Here is an 18460-nt window from a genome sequence, read left to right on the forward strand (position 1 = left end):
ATGAATACCACACTTACATAAGTTTTGACTAGCAAATAAAGGACATTGGCCATTCAATCTGAACAAATTCATATCTTAATATATACGCTCTGTCATTATTTTACCATATTTTAAATAAGAGCGTGTACATTAGTCAGATAATTGGCCAAACTAAAAAAACCCACATATATTACCATTTTATAATGTTCTCAGACAATGTCTTAATTCAATTTCGCTACCGGTGATGATGTTCAATAATGATATAATATCGATGTAGCTAATCGGATTGCTCAATAAAATTAACGGACACATGCAGTAAATGGAGTCAATGACGAATGACCATTAGATTGACCTAGGTTGCATGTTGAATGCCACCCCTCAAATATTGTGATTTAATAAGTCAGACGACCTACATTGGCTTGTAAAAATTCGTTAGGAACATTATCTGGAAGAAAACAATTTTGCTTACAAATAAAATTAGTTTTCGTTCCTAGAATATTCTTTTCTAAGTCAGATCGTAATTGGTCAAACAAACTACCAAATCTCTTCCCTCCCGTCTGTCACATTTGTATCTGTAAGCACAGTGTATTGTCCACATACAAAGCCTATATTTAACTTGGTCGCCAGATCAATTATCGTCATTTAAGCTAGGCGACTAGAAATCGTAAATTCTGGTTCAGGACATTTTTTGTGGAGAAATGTATGTCATTTACAATGGAAATACAAATAAAAGCATTATATATCGTTTGAATTCAGTCGGGTCATTGTAGATCCAAAGCGCCCAAAGTACGGTTCTACTGTATTTGTTCAAGAAAGGGCCGGTTTTTATAACGCATCTTAAGTTATTTCTTAACCTAAGTCATTTTCCTTAGTTAATTATCTCACTGGTCCTTTTATATCATAACTTTATAATATTTGAAATATTTTTGTATTGATATTGAATATACATTAATTTATTCTAAAATGACTTATAATATTCTTTTAATTTGACTATGGACATTTAAGATATTAACTTAAGTTAAGAGATCATTCAATATGTTTTATGAATACCGGCTCAGGTCATAACTTGCCACCGTTTTTGAACAAACAATATGAATCATAAACAAATAAGTTACACACTTTTACATAACTTTTTCAATTTGAAATTAGGCGCGAATAAAGCATATAGAATTTGCTCTCAGATACATTTTAATTTGAAAGTTTCCAGCTTATTAACCAATTTGTTCAGCTTGCCTTTCTTCATATTTTTCTATAGTTTAAAACTCCTTCAATAGAGAAAAATCGACAACGAAGTTGCTGTGTGCAATATGCGTGGGCTTTGAAATTTAAAAGGTCATTATGCGCACTTTCCGTTACGCTACGGTTATCTTACACTGATATTTAGTTTAGTTTAAACATATTTATTCTACAACGATTGTGAAACAAGTTATTACAACATTATATTAATCACTCTCGTTGGCACGATTTTACGCGAGAGTGTGGTCTTGTGTTGTGGGGGAAACCGGAGAACCCGGAGGAAACCCACTTGTCCGGCTTTGTGACCACAAACCAAACTCACATGCGCCCAAGCCGGGAATCGAACCCGGGTCGCCTAGGTGAGAAGCGAGTGCGCTAACCACTGCGCTAACCGGACACTGATATTTAACTGTAAAATTAGCCTAACGCTGCTTTGCCTCTTTGCCTTTCCATGGCTGATATCAAAATATACAAGTGCATAATATAAATAGATCTATAGTTCCTTCGTCATATAAATTATGTTTTTCTCTGATTATTCTGCAATGATCTGCTAAATATTTTTATATGATAGATTGCAAAAGTTTTCCGGAACAGTCTGATAAGATATTAAAGGGACATATGCAAATATCGACATTTAATACATTTTTCACTCAGGGCTATTATATATTTCTGTTAGCGATTTATAATTATCACTAATTGTCTATATATATTTTACAAATGACGAGAGTTGATGCCTGTATTTAGGATTTATTATATATAAAAAGTGTGAGTGTAAGAATCATTTTTGCCTTAAGCAACGGTTCGTGTAACAGCTTGCCACATTCATATATGTTATGTATACTACACTGTGAAAATGTTCTCTAATAGCTCTGTTTGAATAGCATGGATTATACCAACATTTTCAATATCTAAGATAAAGGAGTTGCCTTCGATATAACTATTTAAAAAATGGATACACAAATACTAGCATACAGTTTGTTCTAAATAATGTTAAAAATTTAATAAAGCCTCTAGAAGTATACATGTATGTTTGTTTTTCATTTACTGCTGAAATTTACAAGAACACTCTAATTTAGTTGCGTGCAATCGTGAGTGATGTGTGATGTGGTCCAAATTTGGTCTGTCGGACAGCGTAAACTGCTTTATTTTAGAAGGGTTGCGTGTGAATAATGTGCACTAATTCAAAAATAATGGCGTTGAAAACTGAGTATTTGAAAATAACTGCACGCAAGTGGCGAAACATAACTTAGCATGTTCAAAAAAGATGTGTCCGCCTCACCACAAGACGACACTCTTTCGTGAAATCGTGGCAACGAGAGCGATTAATATGATATTGTAATGATTACTTTCATTTATTTCTCTGTAAAATATATATGATTGAACTATAATTTTGGTTTTGGTGTAACATAACTGATGATCATAACACATTATACAAGTAAAACATTTACCAACTTTTCTCAATCGGTCTATTGAACTAAACAAAATAGTTTTAATATGGTTTGTCAATTTATGCATATAATGTAAGATAAATACTAGAATATTTTATCTCTAAAAAGCATACAAATTTGCAAGAGCCCTTTCCTAAAATTTGCGTGCAAAAACAAAACTTTTCATGTCAATGTGGAAGAATAAATATGCATTCGGAACTCCTCGGCTATTTTCCTTCTAAAATGACCTCGGATGTATGCCGGTACATCAGTAGAAGTAGTTCGTAAACTTTTAAATAATAGTATCAATTTTCTGTAGAGTTTTAACTTGTTTTGTGTATTACTAAGTCTAAATTGATTGCCATCGAGAAGTATTATTGCACGAATTATTATGATTACCAAGAGTAAGGTCATTTAGTTTAATTGCTAATTGCTTTACAGTAAATTGAATTTACGACGCGATCTACTTGCAGCGTAGTTAAATGTAAAGATTTCTGACATTGTAAACCGTCAATATACATCCGAGGTAATTGTCGATGGAAATGACCGAGGTGTTCCGAATGACTACATATGCACAGATTACACCAGAATGCACTTATGTTAGCCAAAAAATACGCCCCAAGAGCGTAATTAAAATCCTGGAGCCGCCCCTGATCTATGCGGCTTTTTCTGCATTAACCGAATTATACCAGACACTGCGATTCATGTGCGTGCAGATATGAGCCTTACAGGCATAATGTAACCAAATTGCTTTATTCGAGAAGATTTGCGTGCCAATAATGTGCACAATTTCACAAATTTGTGTGTTTAAGAGAACTTAGGGAAACCAGCTTAGAAATTAATGGAAACTTTAAGCAATATATTACATTTTGGAATTTGAAAAAAAAATAAAAATAATACTAACTCTGAGTATAAATTACTCGATCAAAGAACAAAGTATCTAAACACACGGATACCGGAAATATTGAAGCAGAAAAATAAAACGAGCTGCGTGTGACAATGACGTAAAACATTTGCTGGCAAAAAATCAGTGCGAAGTTTTCATATTAAAAAAAATGTTTTATGGCTAAAAAATTACTAGTTAACGCAGAAAAATGAATTTTGGGCATACAAAAGTAAATAAGGAAACCTGCATTCTGATCTTTTGTCAACAGTCATTTACTGGATTCCAGACAGACAAACAAAGATTGACTGATTCTAGGACAAAAAAAAATAAAAAAAAGTGGTCAAAACGGTCGATCTGTGAGAGTTCAGCTTTACAAAGTAAGAATAGTGTAGAGTGTTTGAAGTATAGATTTTCTATGTATGTGATTAGTGAGGGTTTTAAATGGCCACGGTTTAAAGACAAAGTCGGTGTAACTATATGTCATCATTGTAGAGCGCGAATGTTCAATGTATACATTACTGGGGACTTACACATTCCTCAGATACCACAAAAATCACTAATATTCAGAAAAGAGCGATTAAGCTAATAATGAAGTCGGGAACTAGCCACTGTGAAAACATATTCAAACAGTCAGGGTTGCTATCTTTTGAAGACAGGTGCTATTATCATTTTTCATCACTTGTTTTCAAAAGCATGAAATGTTTGACTCCTTCGTACTTCACAGAATTGTTAACATTTGCCAAAAATGAGCACTATAGCTTGCGTTCTTCAGAAAACAAGGATCTTTTTGTTGTAAAACCTAGAACAAACTATATCAAAAATACATTTGCCTATAAAGCAATGAAAATTTGGAATTCTCTTCCTACATACATTAAATGTCAAGATAAGCTACCAGCCTTTAAACATGCATTAAAAGGCTACTTATTTGCAGAATAATTTTGTCACATGAAAAAAAATCTTGACACTTTATTTAATTCACATTATAATAAAAAGTTCATTGTTTACATGAATTGTGAATTGTGTTAATGTACGTATATGATATTCTTGCAACAACTTGTAATGGATACTACCAAATATGTAAATGTTGAAAATATATTGATTGAATGGGGGTTTACTGAATATGTTTACATTATTTACAGTATGAAATTATTGTAATTTATAATCATCATATTAAACTGAGTTGTGTTTGTCAAAGAAATGTATGATAGTGATAGTGTGATTGTATGTTTTGTATGTTGCTTAATATGTAACTAAGTATATGTGTTTTTGTAATACTTTTTGTGTGAAGGCCATGCTGGAAATAAGTAGCATGTCTGTAATGATTGTACACTGAGTATGTAACCTTCGTTAAATAAAGTTATTATTATTATTATTATTATTATTATTATTATTATTACTATAGTTCTACTAATGTGTGGTTAGTGAGGGCTTCTAATGGCCACCGTTTAAAGACAAAGTCGGTCTTTCTTTATGTCATCGGTGTTGAAACCGTTTAAAGACAAAGTCGGTCTTTCTTTATGTCATCGGTGTTGAAACCGTTTAAAGACAAAGTCGGTCTTTCTTTATGTCATCGGTGTTGAAACCGTTTAAAGACAAAGTCGGTCTTTCTTTATGCCATCGGTGTTGAAACCGTTTAAAGACAAAGTCGGTCTTTCTTTATGTCATCGATGTTGAAACCGTTTAAAGACAAAGTCGGTCTTTCTTTATGCCATCGGTGTTGAAACCGTTTAAAGACAAAGTCGGTCTTTCTTTATGCCATCGGTGTTGAAACCGTTTAAAGACAAAGTCGGTCTTTCTTTATGCCATCGGTGTTGAAACCGTTTAAAGACAAAGTCGGTCTTTCTTTATGTCATCGGTGTTGAAACCGTTTAAAGACAAAGTCGGTCTTTCTTTATGTCATCGGTGTTGAAACCGTTTAAAGACAAAGTCGGTCTTTCTTTATGTCATCGGTGTTGAAACCGTTTAAAGACAAAGTCGGTCTTTCTTTATGTCATAGGTGTTGAAACCGTTTAAAGACAAAGTCGGTCTTTCTTTATGGCATCGGTGTTAAAACCGTTTAAAGACAAAGTCGGTCTTTCTTTATGTCATCGGTGTTGAAACCGTTTAAAGACAAAGTCGGTCTTTCTTTATGTCATCGGTGTTGAAACCGTTTAAAGACAAAGTCGGTCTTCCTTTATGCCATCGGTGTTGAAACCGTTTAAAGACAAAGTCGGTCTTTCTTTATGTCATCGGTGTTGAAACCGTTTAAAGACAAAGTCGGTCTTTCTTTATGTCATCGGTGTTGAAACCTTTTAAAGACAAAGTCGGTGTTTCTATATTTCATCAATGTAGAGCCATAGCGTTCGAAGTATACTTCTACTAGTATGTGTTTAGTGAGGGCTTTTATTAATCGACGTTTAGAGCTTAAGTCGGTTTCAATATATTTTTAAGTGAAGAGCCCGGGTGTTTGAAGTATAGTTCTACGAGCATATTTGTTTAAGTCATGGTTTCTTATGGTCACATTTTATGAACAACCCCATATGCATTTGCTAAAACTCATTTGTAAAAAGTGAATATTTTCTAAATGATAAAGCTGTGAGTTAAGTAATTATACAAATAAATATTGAATTAAAATTAGGCGAGAACAAAGCCTTAATATTTTTATATTTTTAGAAATGTCGGTCTCAGATTGTTGTTTCTAGCAAAATCACCATTTTGTTAAGCTTGTTTTTCCTCATATTTTGTCTTTAGTTTAAAACTCCTTTAAGTAGAGATTTCAACGCCCTTTTCTGTTAATTTTCTGCAATAGACTGCGAAACATTTGTATATGAGATATTGTGTTGAGTTTTCCAGAACAGTCTGATAAGAGATAAAATGAAAATATGCAAATACCGACATTAACTATCTTTGATCATTCAGGGCTTTTTTATATTCCTGATAATGATTCATAATTATTACTAATGGTCTTCAAAAAATACAAATGACGAGAGTTAATCTCTGTATTTAGGATTTATGGTATGTATTTTTGGCGAGTGTATGAGTCATTCTTGCCTTAAGCAACTGTTCGTGTAACAGCTTGCCACATTCGTATATGTTCATTCTTTCATTCTCTGATTCTAAGGTTATTTCACTATGAAATTGATGTGTAATAGCTTTGTTTGTAAATCACTGATTCTACCTATTACTTATAATAAAAAAATGTCTAAGAGAAAGGAGTTGCCTTCTATAAAACGAGTTAAAATATGGAGACTCAAAAAAAAGCATACGTAGTCTGTACAAATAATGTTCAAAATCTAATTAAGTCTGTAGAACTATACATGTATGCTTTGCATGTATTGCTGAAATTGACAAGAACACTCTAATTTAGTTGCGTGCAAGCTTGAGTGACGTGTGATGTGGTTAAAATGGGGTCTGTCAGACAGCGTTATCAAACTGCTTTATTTTAGAAGGGTTGCGTGTAAATAATGTGCACTTATTCACAAATAATGGTGTTGAGAACTGATTTTTGTTGGTAACAGCACGCAAGTTGCGATATATAACTTAACATGTCCAAGAAAGATGTTTCCCCTTCAGCGCAAAACCACACTCTCGCGTAAAATCGTGCAAACGAGAGCGATTATGTAATGTTTTAATAACTTGTTTCGTTGTTGCTGTAAAATATAAACGTTTAAACTAAAACATATTTTTGGTTTTAGTATCGCCCTTACCCGATATGGTTTCTTTTGCCCCGTATATCTACATCCGTATATCCCATATCGGGTCACCTACTAACCTATAATATGTTATCTCTAAAAAGCAAACACATTTTGCAAACGCTTTTTCGTTAAAGATGCGCAGAGAAACGAAATACAGAACGACTGCTTTGTTAAAGAATACTTTCTAGAAGGTTTGCGTTAAAACATTATGCACAATTTCTCGAATTCTTGAAAACGGTGTCTCTTTTAGGTTGATATTTCATTTTTGTCCATGTAATGTGCTTAATTATGAAATTGTCATTCATGGAATACTATCATTTTTTATCAGTTTCTCGCTATAATGATAAAATGTTTATATTACAAAAAATGCTGTATCCAGGCTGTTCGAAATAAGTTGACAATATTCTATTTTCACAAATTTAATTATCTCAACTTAAAAAAACATTTCTTTATTCAGTTCAACCTTTTAGGAATACTCTTGCGCTTTATTATCAGACGAAAATAAGTTTATTTGGGATGTTGACAGAATGCTTGTCGCACTTATTGTGTTTTGTTTTTGTTTTCAATATTGAGCAATTGATAAGGTTTTGTAAAAATATGTAGTTGCTATTTGGAGCTTATTTGAACAAATATATTTTATTTTCAATTATTTACTTTTATACGGGTTGTCAAAACGCTGAGTAAACGAGCTAATATTGTCCAAGTGAACTGTTCTTGTCAATATGGTAGAAGAAATATGCACATATTACACCAAAACAATCTAATGTTAGACAAAAATTACGCCCCAAGTGCGCACCCTCTAATTAAAATACCTGGAGCCGCCCCTGATCTATGTGGCTTTTTCTGCATTAACCGAATTATATCAGAGCACTGCGATTCATGTGCGTGCAGAAATGAGCATATTACAGGCATAATGTAACCAAATTGCTCTATTCGAGATTGTTTGCGTGCCAATGATGTGCACACTTTCACAATTTTGTGTGTTTAAGAGAACTAGAAATCAGCTCAGTAATTGGTGGAAACTTGTCAAAATATATTTAGATTTATGAATTAAAATAGTACTGCGTATAAAATACTAAGTCTGTTATCAAAGATACAAAAGACGCATATACTAGAAATATTGAAGAAGAAAAAGAAATGACGTCATGTGACAATGACATAAAATATTTGCACCCTCTTAACTCTAACAACCAATATAGATTGCATGAACATTTTGTCTTTGAATGACATATTTGGAGCGATGAGCTATAAATCTATGTTTGCAACATATTTTGGCCAATGTGGGTCAAAATGGACAAATTGGAATTTATGAAATCATCTTAATGTTTTACAATGTATCAAGTTCTACAAAAGCTCTGATGACTCTCTATTTAACATCTAACAATGAGACACCTCATAAAATATTTACTGATGCAACCTACTTTAAAGCACTCAAAACCTTTCAGCTGACGCAATTACTCTATGTTATCGATATATTAGGACTTTAGTCGTCATTAGGACTATTTCAGGAACCACTTAATTTTGGTGGGGTGTTTTTACTAAAATACAGTCCCGAACATTTTAAAATATCAGGTTTGAGAAACTGTTAACGGTAGGAGAAGGCTTTGATCACAAAACCTCCGTTTCTTTAAAAAAAAATTATTTTATGTACGGATGATCGCATGTCGTTCATTCTTTTAACTAATTGTTAAGTAATAAATTATGATTATTCTTATATAGGAAAGGTTTTTGTTCTAAAATATTTGTGACTGATAAGTCCAGCCCACAATAATGCATTTAGAAAATAAAGAAACTAAGACAAGTCACTTAGGAAACTAGGTCACGTCATGGCAGAGTACAATAATATATGATACTAGGTTACGTCATGATTACTAAGTAATGTAAGAATTAGGGCACGCGATGGATACACGCCATGTAAAGTAATTCATTTGTATAGGAAACTAGGTCACACCATGAAAGCAAAGGATAGTTTTGTTTGAAACAAGGTTACTTCCAAGTTTTTATGCAAATTATAGTAGTGTCGGAAACTAGGTTACGCCATGGATGGATATACGCAACGTATAGTAATATAGGAAACTAGGTCACACCATGGATGTAAAGTATAGTTTTGTTTGAAACAAGGTCACTTCCAAGTTTTTATGCAAATTATAGTAGTGTCGGAAACTAGGTCACACCATGGATGTAAAGTATAGTTTTGTTTGAAACAAGGTCAAATCCAAGTTTTTATGCAAATTATAGTAGTGTCGGAAACTAGGTTACGCCATGGACGGATATACGCAACGTATAGTAATATAGGAAACTAGGTCACACCATGGATGTAAAGTATAGTTTTGTTTGAAACTAGGTCACCTCAGTTTTGTATTCACTAAAATAATGTTAAAAACTAGGTCGCGCAATTGATGATTTAAGCACAATATTGTTTGAAACTAAGCCACACCTGAGGGATTAACGCAATTTATAGTAATGAATGAAACTAGGTCACGCAACGGGTGCATTTTAAAACAGTATTGTATAAACGAGATCAATCCACGGATATATACGCAAAGTATAGTATTGGAGGGAACATACGCCATCGATACATTTTAGCAGAGTATTGTTTAAAACTAGATAATTCATGGGATACACGTAAAGTATGGTTTTATGTGAAAATGGATCATTCCACGGCTTTACGCAAAGTAAAAAAAACTGTAAGAAACTATGTCATGCAACGGTTGCATTTTTGTAGAGTATTGTATGAAACAAACAATGTCATATCACGGATTGAGAGTGTATTTAAGCGTTGTGAATACACGATTTTCTGCAAATATCAAAAGCCGTTTTGAAAATAAACCCAGGGCCCTGGTTTTAATTAGTTGTTCACAATGCGTTTAAAAGCCTTATAGGACTACTTAATAGTCCATTTCGAAAATAAGTATATAATAAATTTTCAAAAGAAACAGTAGTTCAAACATTTATATTTTTGAACTTTTTACGGCTTTGAGCTTTGGAAATAGAGAAACATCGTTTAATTGAAAGAGAAAGATGAAATTTTGTAACATTAAACTGTGAGCTGGTTTTATAAATTTAGCTAAATGGGTTTCCATTTTCTTGTCGTTTTCCAATGAGATCATTAAAGCCAAAAAAAAGATGGTATGATTAGGGTAACATCCTTTTCAGAAACAGGCAAAGTAGGTAGGCTTTTATTTATTTTTATTTTTTTATTAGACTTTATATAAGAACGTTATTTAAAGCATTGGAGAATTGTGTTAAAGTAATATTCTGTATAAAGTGTTAAAGGTTAAAAACTACTTTTTAAAACACACTTATTTTTTAAAACTATTATTTGTTTTAACAACTGACTATAAAAACGGTAGGGTCGGCGCCTACTTCGTAAGTAGGGTCGGGTTACCCGAACCAAATATATTTTTAGGCCTACGCATGTTTTGTCTTGTTAATAAGAGAATGCGAGATAATGTTTCAAGACAAATGAGTTCATCAATAATTTAGGAGCAGTTGATTCAAGGGTGCATCCAGCAATTCGTCATTTTGGCAGGAAATAAAGGTTGCAGAATAAATGAATAAAATTTGCATTATCGTTTAAATGAAAGCGCGGGGAGGATATTCTATAATCAGATTGAATAATTTAAACGAATATCTTGTTTTTAATGTCTTCATTTGTAATCAGTTTTTGTTGCTCTGCGTCATGTTGTGTCCATTCTTTGAGTGTTTATTGAATGATTGAGTGTACAATATTGAGGCCCTTCGGAATTAAATCTCTGTGCACCCAGCAAACGTTTATTTCTACCCCCATAATGTTTACTCTGACAAGAAAGTTTCGTTTCGTTGTCGTTTGTTAATATTCCCATAATGGTCACCCTGACAGCACAGTTTTGTTGTGTTGTCATTTATTTCTACCCCCATAATGTTTACTCTGACAAGAAAGTTTTGTTTTGTTGTCGTTTGTTTCTACTCCCGTAATGTTCACCATGACAACGCAGTTTTGTTTCGTTGTCGTTTGTATCTTCCAGGGCTTTTTCTATAGTACCCACGGGTCCGACTATCGGACCCATTCCCAAAGCAAAATATAAGATATTTTCCCAATCTTCAGAAGAAAATCCCAAAACAAAAAAAAAAATATATATATATATATATATATATATATATATATATATATATATATATATATATATATATATATATATATTATTTTTTTTTGTTAGAAAGTCTTTTTACCTGTACTGTTTCATTTTCAACATCCTAATAAATTATGTGATGTAAAGTTTCTTTGATAATTGAACTCGGAAATCATTGATTTTCATCACATTCAGAGATCAGTATGAAATATTATCTGTCATGATTTATTGGAAAAGATATTTACACCCTAAGCTTTGATATTTGTTGTGTCTTTTAAAGGGAAAATAAACTAATATTAAATCATTTCCTAATTCGCAGGAGACTAGACAGCTTTTTCTTTTAACTGTAAAATTTCCCAATTTCAGCATTTTCATGACGCAAAATTTCCCAAAATGTCTAGGGTCTTTTTCCCAAAATGGGCAGAAACAGCCCCGCCTTCTCCCATAGTGTTCACACAGAGAGCGCAGTTTTGTTTCGTTGTAGCTTGATTCTACTCCCATAGTGTTCACCCTGACAACGCAGTTTTGTTTCGTTGTTGTTTTTTTCTACTCCCATAGTGTGCAACCTGAAAGCGCAGTTTTGTTTCGTTGTCGTTTGTTTCTACTCCCTTATTGTTCACCCTGGCAACGTAGTTTCGTTTCGTTGTCGTTTTGTTTCTACATGTTTAACATGACAACGCAGTTTTGTTTCGTTGTCGTTTGTATCTTCTCCCATAGTGTTCACACCGACAGCGTAGTTTTGTTTCGTTGTAGCTTGATTCTACTCGCATATAGTTCACCCTGGTAACGCAGTTTCTACTCCCATAGTGTGCAACCTGACAGCGCAGTTTTGTTTCGTTGTCGTTTGTTTCTACTCCCTTATTGTTCACCCTGGCAACGTAGTTTCGTTTCGTTGTCGTTTGATTCTTCTCCCATAGTGCTCACTCTGGCAACGCAGTTTTGTTTCGTTGTCGCTTAATTCTACTCCCATAGTGTTCACCCTGGCAACGCAGTTTTGTTTCGTTGTCGTTTGTTTCTACTCCCATAGTGTTCACCCTGGCAACGCAGTTTTGATTCGTTGTCGTTTGTTTCTACTCCCATAGTGTTACAATTTGGCTACGCAGTTTTTTTTTTCGTTGTCGTTTGATACTTCTCCCCATAGTGTTCACCCTGACAACGCAGTTTTGATTCGTTGTCGTTTGTTTCTACTCCCATAGTGTTACAATTTGGCTACGCAGTTTTGTTTTGTTGTCGTTTGATACTTCTCCCCATATTGTTCACCCTGACAACGCAGTTTTGATTCGTTGTCGTTTCTTTTTCACCCTTATTGTTCACCCTGACAACGCAGTTTTTATTCAATGTCGTTTGTTTTTACTCCCTTAATGTTCACTCTGACAAGCCAAATATGTTTCGTTGTCGCTTGTTTTTTCATCTACAGTATTGTTCACTCTGACAAGGCAATTTTGTTTCGTTGTCGTTTGTTTTTTCTACTCTCTTTTTGTTCACCCTGACAAGGCAGTATTGTTTCGTTGTCGATTGAAACTGCGTTGCCATAGTGAAGAGTAAACTCACTACAGAACTACAAAACGCAGTTTTGTTCCGTTGTCGTTGGATGTTACTCCCCTAGGGGACATAACATGCAGCCTGTCTGTTGAATGGAACATTTTATAGCCTGATATTGCCCTGTCGAGACAGGATAAACAGATTTATTTTACAAGGACATGTTTTCGCTATTTTTCAGTGGCCTTTCAACCACAAGCTTTACGTCGTTTACCGAGTTGTCGTCGCCATGGGATTCATAGCATGGCTTATCTCTGACGTCATCTACGAGACGACCACATTCTTCAAGGACCATTCATATACATATTTAGTAAGAATTTAGTCGCCATAATGGTCTCTATACTCCTGACAATTGTTCTTATTGTATTTATATAAACATTTAATCAAATGGTTTGAAACAAAGACTCAAATCATTTTTGATGTTCTTTACACTAAATGTTAATTTCATCGTATAAAGTAGCTCCTTTAACAAACAAAGCAGAGCATTTGAGTTTTACCATTTTCTAACCTTAACCATATACTCTATTAAAGTGGAAACGTTATTGTACAGCTAATACATGGTACCTATTTCAGATTTATGCTACCAACTGGAGCTTTCTACTCCTAACATTGACGGCTCTACTTATGGCTACATGTACTGTGTACTACTCCATCCGCTCTGGCGAGTGTTTAGGTAAGTAGCCGGTAATGCTCAACGTGTATTGTTCGTAATCCATCCGCTCTGGTGAGTGTTTAGGTAAGTAGGCGGGAATGTTTACGAGTTTGCGAGTGCCTAAGTAAGTAGCTAGTTACATACAATGTATATTCCACCATTCGATCTTGCGAATATTTTAGTAAGTACCAGGTAACATACACCGTGTATTATACAATCTGCCCTTGTGGATGTTTTCGTAAGAAGCCATTTAATGGTCTTTAAATGGCTGTAAATAGGAACTAGCTGTGCCCTTAACTAATCTCCAAATATTAACATTAAGTGTTGATAGCATTGATGTTGTTAGTGCTGCTGCTGCTGCTGCACCTGCTCATCTTGCTGCAGCTCATGCTTCCACGTAAACTACTATAAATATGCCTCTACTTCATCTATATTCTCTCCCTGATGTTACAGACCGCCAAACGTTTGAACGAATGCCGAGGGCCTTGAAAGTACAATGGCTTCTACAGAACATTAGTTACAACTCGGCCATGGTTGTAACGGTGTCCTACTGGTCCTACATCGGAGTCTTAGACACGTCTGGTGAGTTGTCTTTATATGCTTTTAGAAAAGTGTCGAAATGCACCTAGGACATGAATATTAACGCAAATCAACATAGGACTAGAATACTAAAAGATAACTCACTCAAATGCACCTCGGATTAGAATATTGACTCAAATGCACCTAGAGCTAGAATATTGACTCAAATGCACCTAGGACTAGAATATTGACTTAAATGCACCTAGGACTAGAATATTAACTCAAATGCACCTAGGACTAGAATATTAACTCAAATGCACCTAGGACTAGAATATTAACTCAAATGCACGTAGGAGTAGAATATTAACTCAAATGCACCTAGGACTAGAGGTCCGATGTTGTACCGTATCTGGTAAAACGACATAAGTAAACATTCGTAACCACTACAAGGTCCTATGTCTCAACTTTTAGCGAGTAAAATAAGTATAACCTAAATCAGTGAGGGCAAAATATAGCAAAACCCTCATTTCTCATTTGAATAACTATGGAGTCCTCTTTCGGGATATATTGGTGGTTTTTGTCGTTCTATTTCGCCTATTTTAAGACCACTTGCGATAACTCGATTTAATTTCATATTGCAGAGGTGTTAAAGAGTCCATCAAGCGAGGTAAAGCATACCCTGAACACAATATACGTTCTGATTGATGTTTTCATCTCCGGTACGCCGTTCCGCATTTTACACCTGCTATATACGGTTTGCCTCGGTTCCATTTACTCACTCTTCAACGCCATCTACTTCCTGAATGACGGGACAATTTTGGAAGGTCGCCATTACGCTTATAATTTACTGGATTGGGGAAAACCAGAAGAAGCGATCGTAACATGTGTTTTGTGTGTTGTTTTGTGTATTTTTGCGCAGATTGTGTTATACGAGCTTTATAAGGTTAGATATTTTCTGTATACAAAACTGTACTTTGGTTCGGATAGTATTACTAAATCGGATTCCGAAATGCAGAGAATTATGGCGGAACTCGACGCCCCCGTTTATCAAACTATTGATGATAGAGGGGACAATATTCTTACTGAAGTTATAGGGGAATAAACAACTTGTTCCAATTACTAGTATCTTTAAATTTACTTTAAGTTTTAAATTATATGCATGCATGTAGTTTTAAATAGTACATGTGTATTTATAAAGCATATGCATGCATACTTACATTGTAATAGTATTTGCGTATGTATTTTAGTATTAAACATTCCATATGTAGGTCGGCATGATATCCTATGGTGGCAAATATCTGCCGGAATATAACCTGATAGCGTTCCCGAACTGTTTCGTGTTCACCGCTTAATGTTGGCAATAATTAGCTAGCTATCTAGTTAATATTCGGGATTTTTGTTCGCTAAGATAAATATCATAATACTAGAAACAGGCTTGAAAGAGCCAAGAACTGCCAACTATTACATTTTCATGCTGTACAACAGTATGTGGTTAACTATTTTCCCTAAAATTTATAATTTGTTTCCCAATTTGATAAATGCAGAAGATTCCAAGGAATAAAAAAGCAATGAATTTCTTCAAAACATTCAAAACCTTGACATATAACTATTTCACAAAATGATGTTTGCACAAAAAAGTGAAAACGTGTATATTTTCCCAATTCGCAAGGCATAGGCGGTGAAAATAATTCCAAAAACACACTGAGTTATGGTCTGATAAATCCAGTTCAAGGCAATTTCAATCCTGTTTTAGTCTTATGATGTTTATCTTGAAAAGGTTTCGCGATATTAACTAGACACCTAGAAACAACTCGCGAACATTATCAGGTTATGTACGGCAGTAATATGCAACCATAGTATCTTTATATTTCTTTATATTTTTTTTGTTATTTATAGATATTCTATCATCTGTCAAAAATAGCATGTGTTCCAGGTATTGTATCTTCGCTATCAGTTACTTGTTTTATTGTTTCATTTCATTGTTCTTTATTTTGATTTTGTTTGTCATTTGATGGGTCTACACATTTGTTTTATTTATAACCCCGGAATAAAAACTACAGTGTCGTGTAAATTACAGACTGTACTTTTTTTTCTAGGATATTCAAGCGTGTAGCAAATTTTTATAGGCAGACCAAGACATTTCAAAGATGGGTTTAGTGGCCCAGCATGTTTGAAAGCAATTGGCAATTTCCATTTTCAATGGGAGATATTTAGGTCCAATGGGAAAATTGCCCACTTTCATTCATTTCCAATGGGCACTTTTATTTAACTGAAAAACAAATTATTTTCTTACTAAGATGATATTAACATTTACAAGTTCATAAAGGTATGTTAAAACATCTGAATTTTGAATGAAAATCATTGCATTTTTATAGATTTAGAGTCACACCAAGTGTTCCTTGAACTGAGTTTAAATGGGGATTTCTTTAATTCAAGTGTCCACTGTCCCCTCTTATTCTTTTTCAGCTTCATGTATATTTAACAATTCTCAACCAATATTCTTAACACGAAGTAAAAAAAAATGTTCTTCGTTACCACAAACATCTTCACAAAAAAAACAGGTTGGTAGTTTTTTCGAGAACTGGGATTCTGTACCAAACTGACCCTTTTTTCGGATTGTAACACTATTGTTGTAACATGTTCACTCAAAACATGCACATTACTTTTAGGAAATTACGATAAAAAAAATCCACACTACGGCAAAATAGTGAATTATGTTAAAAAATCAGTCATTTCAGTTCATAAATATATCAATAAAGAAAACAAAACAATTCGAGTTACTTTTAAAAGGTTTTATTGCGTAAATAATCACAGTGGCTGTGTTGGTTGTGCTCAATATTATTCAGGGAAAAAGCATTTTACGAACAAAATTGACTAAAATGGCGTCCTGTCTAAATAAAGTTGGTTGGTAAGTAAAGTAAGATAATCTTGAAAATTCAGCAAACAAAGCATGGAGGTAACCTTAGAGTGTCTACTTTAATCTGTTCAGAAGTTGTATCTTCTTGGCTGATCTCTTGAAAGTGTTTCTCTTCTTCATCGAGGCTGTCGTTAGTGTCACGCAGCATACCCAGCGGGCCGGGTGCGGCAGGTCCTCCACACCCGGGACCCATGAGCACGTGACCGTGTCGTAGCACTCGACTGACTTCAACACGCGGTCTGCGGTGGTTGAGATGCCTCCGATCATAAAGATTCTAGAGCCTTAAAAAGATATAGTCTTAGTTAATTTGACACTCTTATTCAAAATCAATACATACAAATGTATAACAAACATAAATTTTGAGTGATACACCTCTAGCTACTTACTCAATAAAGCATTTATGGACAATATTACTGATAACAAGATTATAACCGTGTATCTAATAGCTGAAAACGCAAAAATATTAAATGATTGGTGAGTGCTAAAAGATTTACTGTTATCTACTATAGTCTCATAAGATAGAAAAACCATGCTTTCTGCACCTTTCTTCCAAATTAAACTCGGTATCCTTCATAAGAACCATTGTTTTCGACATTAATTCATACGTTTTGGTATGTCAAAAGAATTGTATTAATTGTGGTAAATCTCATTTTGGAGTAAAAGGTCATCTTTAATGTTATTCAGAGTCAATTCAGTTCAACTGTGTTGATGGCTTAAAATGTGATGGTATTTCCATACATAATGGATAATTGTTTGTTTCAGTATAAGATCACAACATATTTCACCGAGTAAACACCAAAAGTTATACTTAACTGTTGGTGTTTACGAGGTAAAATATATTGCGGTCTTACACTGAAACCATCATTTTTCTTACTGATTTCTTATATGCCTAAATTATAGTTAAATGACAGTTAATTAAAGGTTTTCGGAAAACTGCGCCAAACTGTAAGTAAACGGGACGTCATTTCGGAAACGGCGTCGTTGAAATTGGGTCCTAGACCTATGCGCGCTAATTTGAGATTTGGAAATAAGATCTTGCAATAATTTAATTTAATTAAAAGTAACAAAGTTTCATAGTTTCTCGTACTCGATTTCAAAAAAGTACGAGTATATATTCGTACAAAAAAATGCATATTTCATAAACTTAATGAGGATGAAGTATTTTAGATACTATTAGAAGTTATTATACTGTACCGTGCGCCGTCAAACACCAACAGGGAATAGCATGCTCGACTCTGAAGGGTCCACTGGGTTTTATATACACTAACTTCTCTATTCTTACAGATTCCGAGCTTTGCTAATTTGCATATTACCAAGTTAACATACGTACTGCGAACGTACTTCCGTTTTATACGGAATATTATTATGAACGCACATCCGCTTACAGCGGACCGTTACATTACCATACCACCAGCGAGATACTTAACTTAAGAAAATAAAGTTAAGTTAGGAAATTCCTTTAGGATGTTTTATGAATACCAACCAAGGGCTAAAACAATACCTCGCCTGTATTCTAATC

General features: G+C 34.1%; 2 protein-coding genes across 4 annotated transcripts in view; one reads left to right on the forward strand and one right to left on the reverse strand.

Annotated features, from left to right (window-relative positions):
• The window catches only part of LOC128218022 (protein rolling stone-like), an 88210-nt gene extending 71432 nt beyond the window's left edge, over nt 1–16778 (forward strand). Inside the window, exons 2-5 of one of the 3 annotated variants that reach the window (XM_052925531.1) lie at nt 13035–13163; nt 13427–13526; nt 13959–14087; nt 14666–16776. In XM_052925531.1, coding sequence (XP_052781491.1) covers nt 13035–13163; nt 13427–13526; nt 13959–14087; nt 14666–15126 — 819 coding nt within the window. In that variant the 3' untranslated portion in view covers nt 15127–16776. Of the gene's footprint in view, nt 1–13034; nt 13164–13426; nt 13527–13958; nt 14088–14665 lie in introns of all 3 variants that reach the window. The other 2 variants (XM_052925530.1, XM_052925529.1) reach the window with 2 other exon arrangements.
• Nucleotides 16779–16801: 23 nt separating this feature from the next.
• Nucleotides 16802–18460, reverse strand: part of LOC128218021 (kelch-like protein 12) — a 33485-nt gene continuing 31826 nt past the window's right edge. The window contains exon 11 of the mRNA XM_052925528.1: nt 16802–17222. Coding sequence (XP_052781488.1) covers nt 16996–17222 — 227 coding nt within the window. The 3' untranslated portion in view covers nt 16802–16995. The remainder of the gene's footprint in view (nt 17223–18460) is intronic.

The sequence above is a fragment of the Mya arenaria genome, chromosome 14 (genome assembly GCF_026914265.1).
Source record: "Mya arenaria isolate MELC-2E11 chromosome 14, ASM2691426v1".
Classification (NCBI taxonomy): domain Eukaryota; kingdom Metazoa; phylum Mollusca; class Bivalvia; order Myida; family Myidae; genus Mya; species Mya arenaria.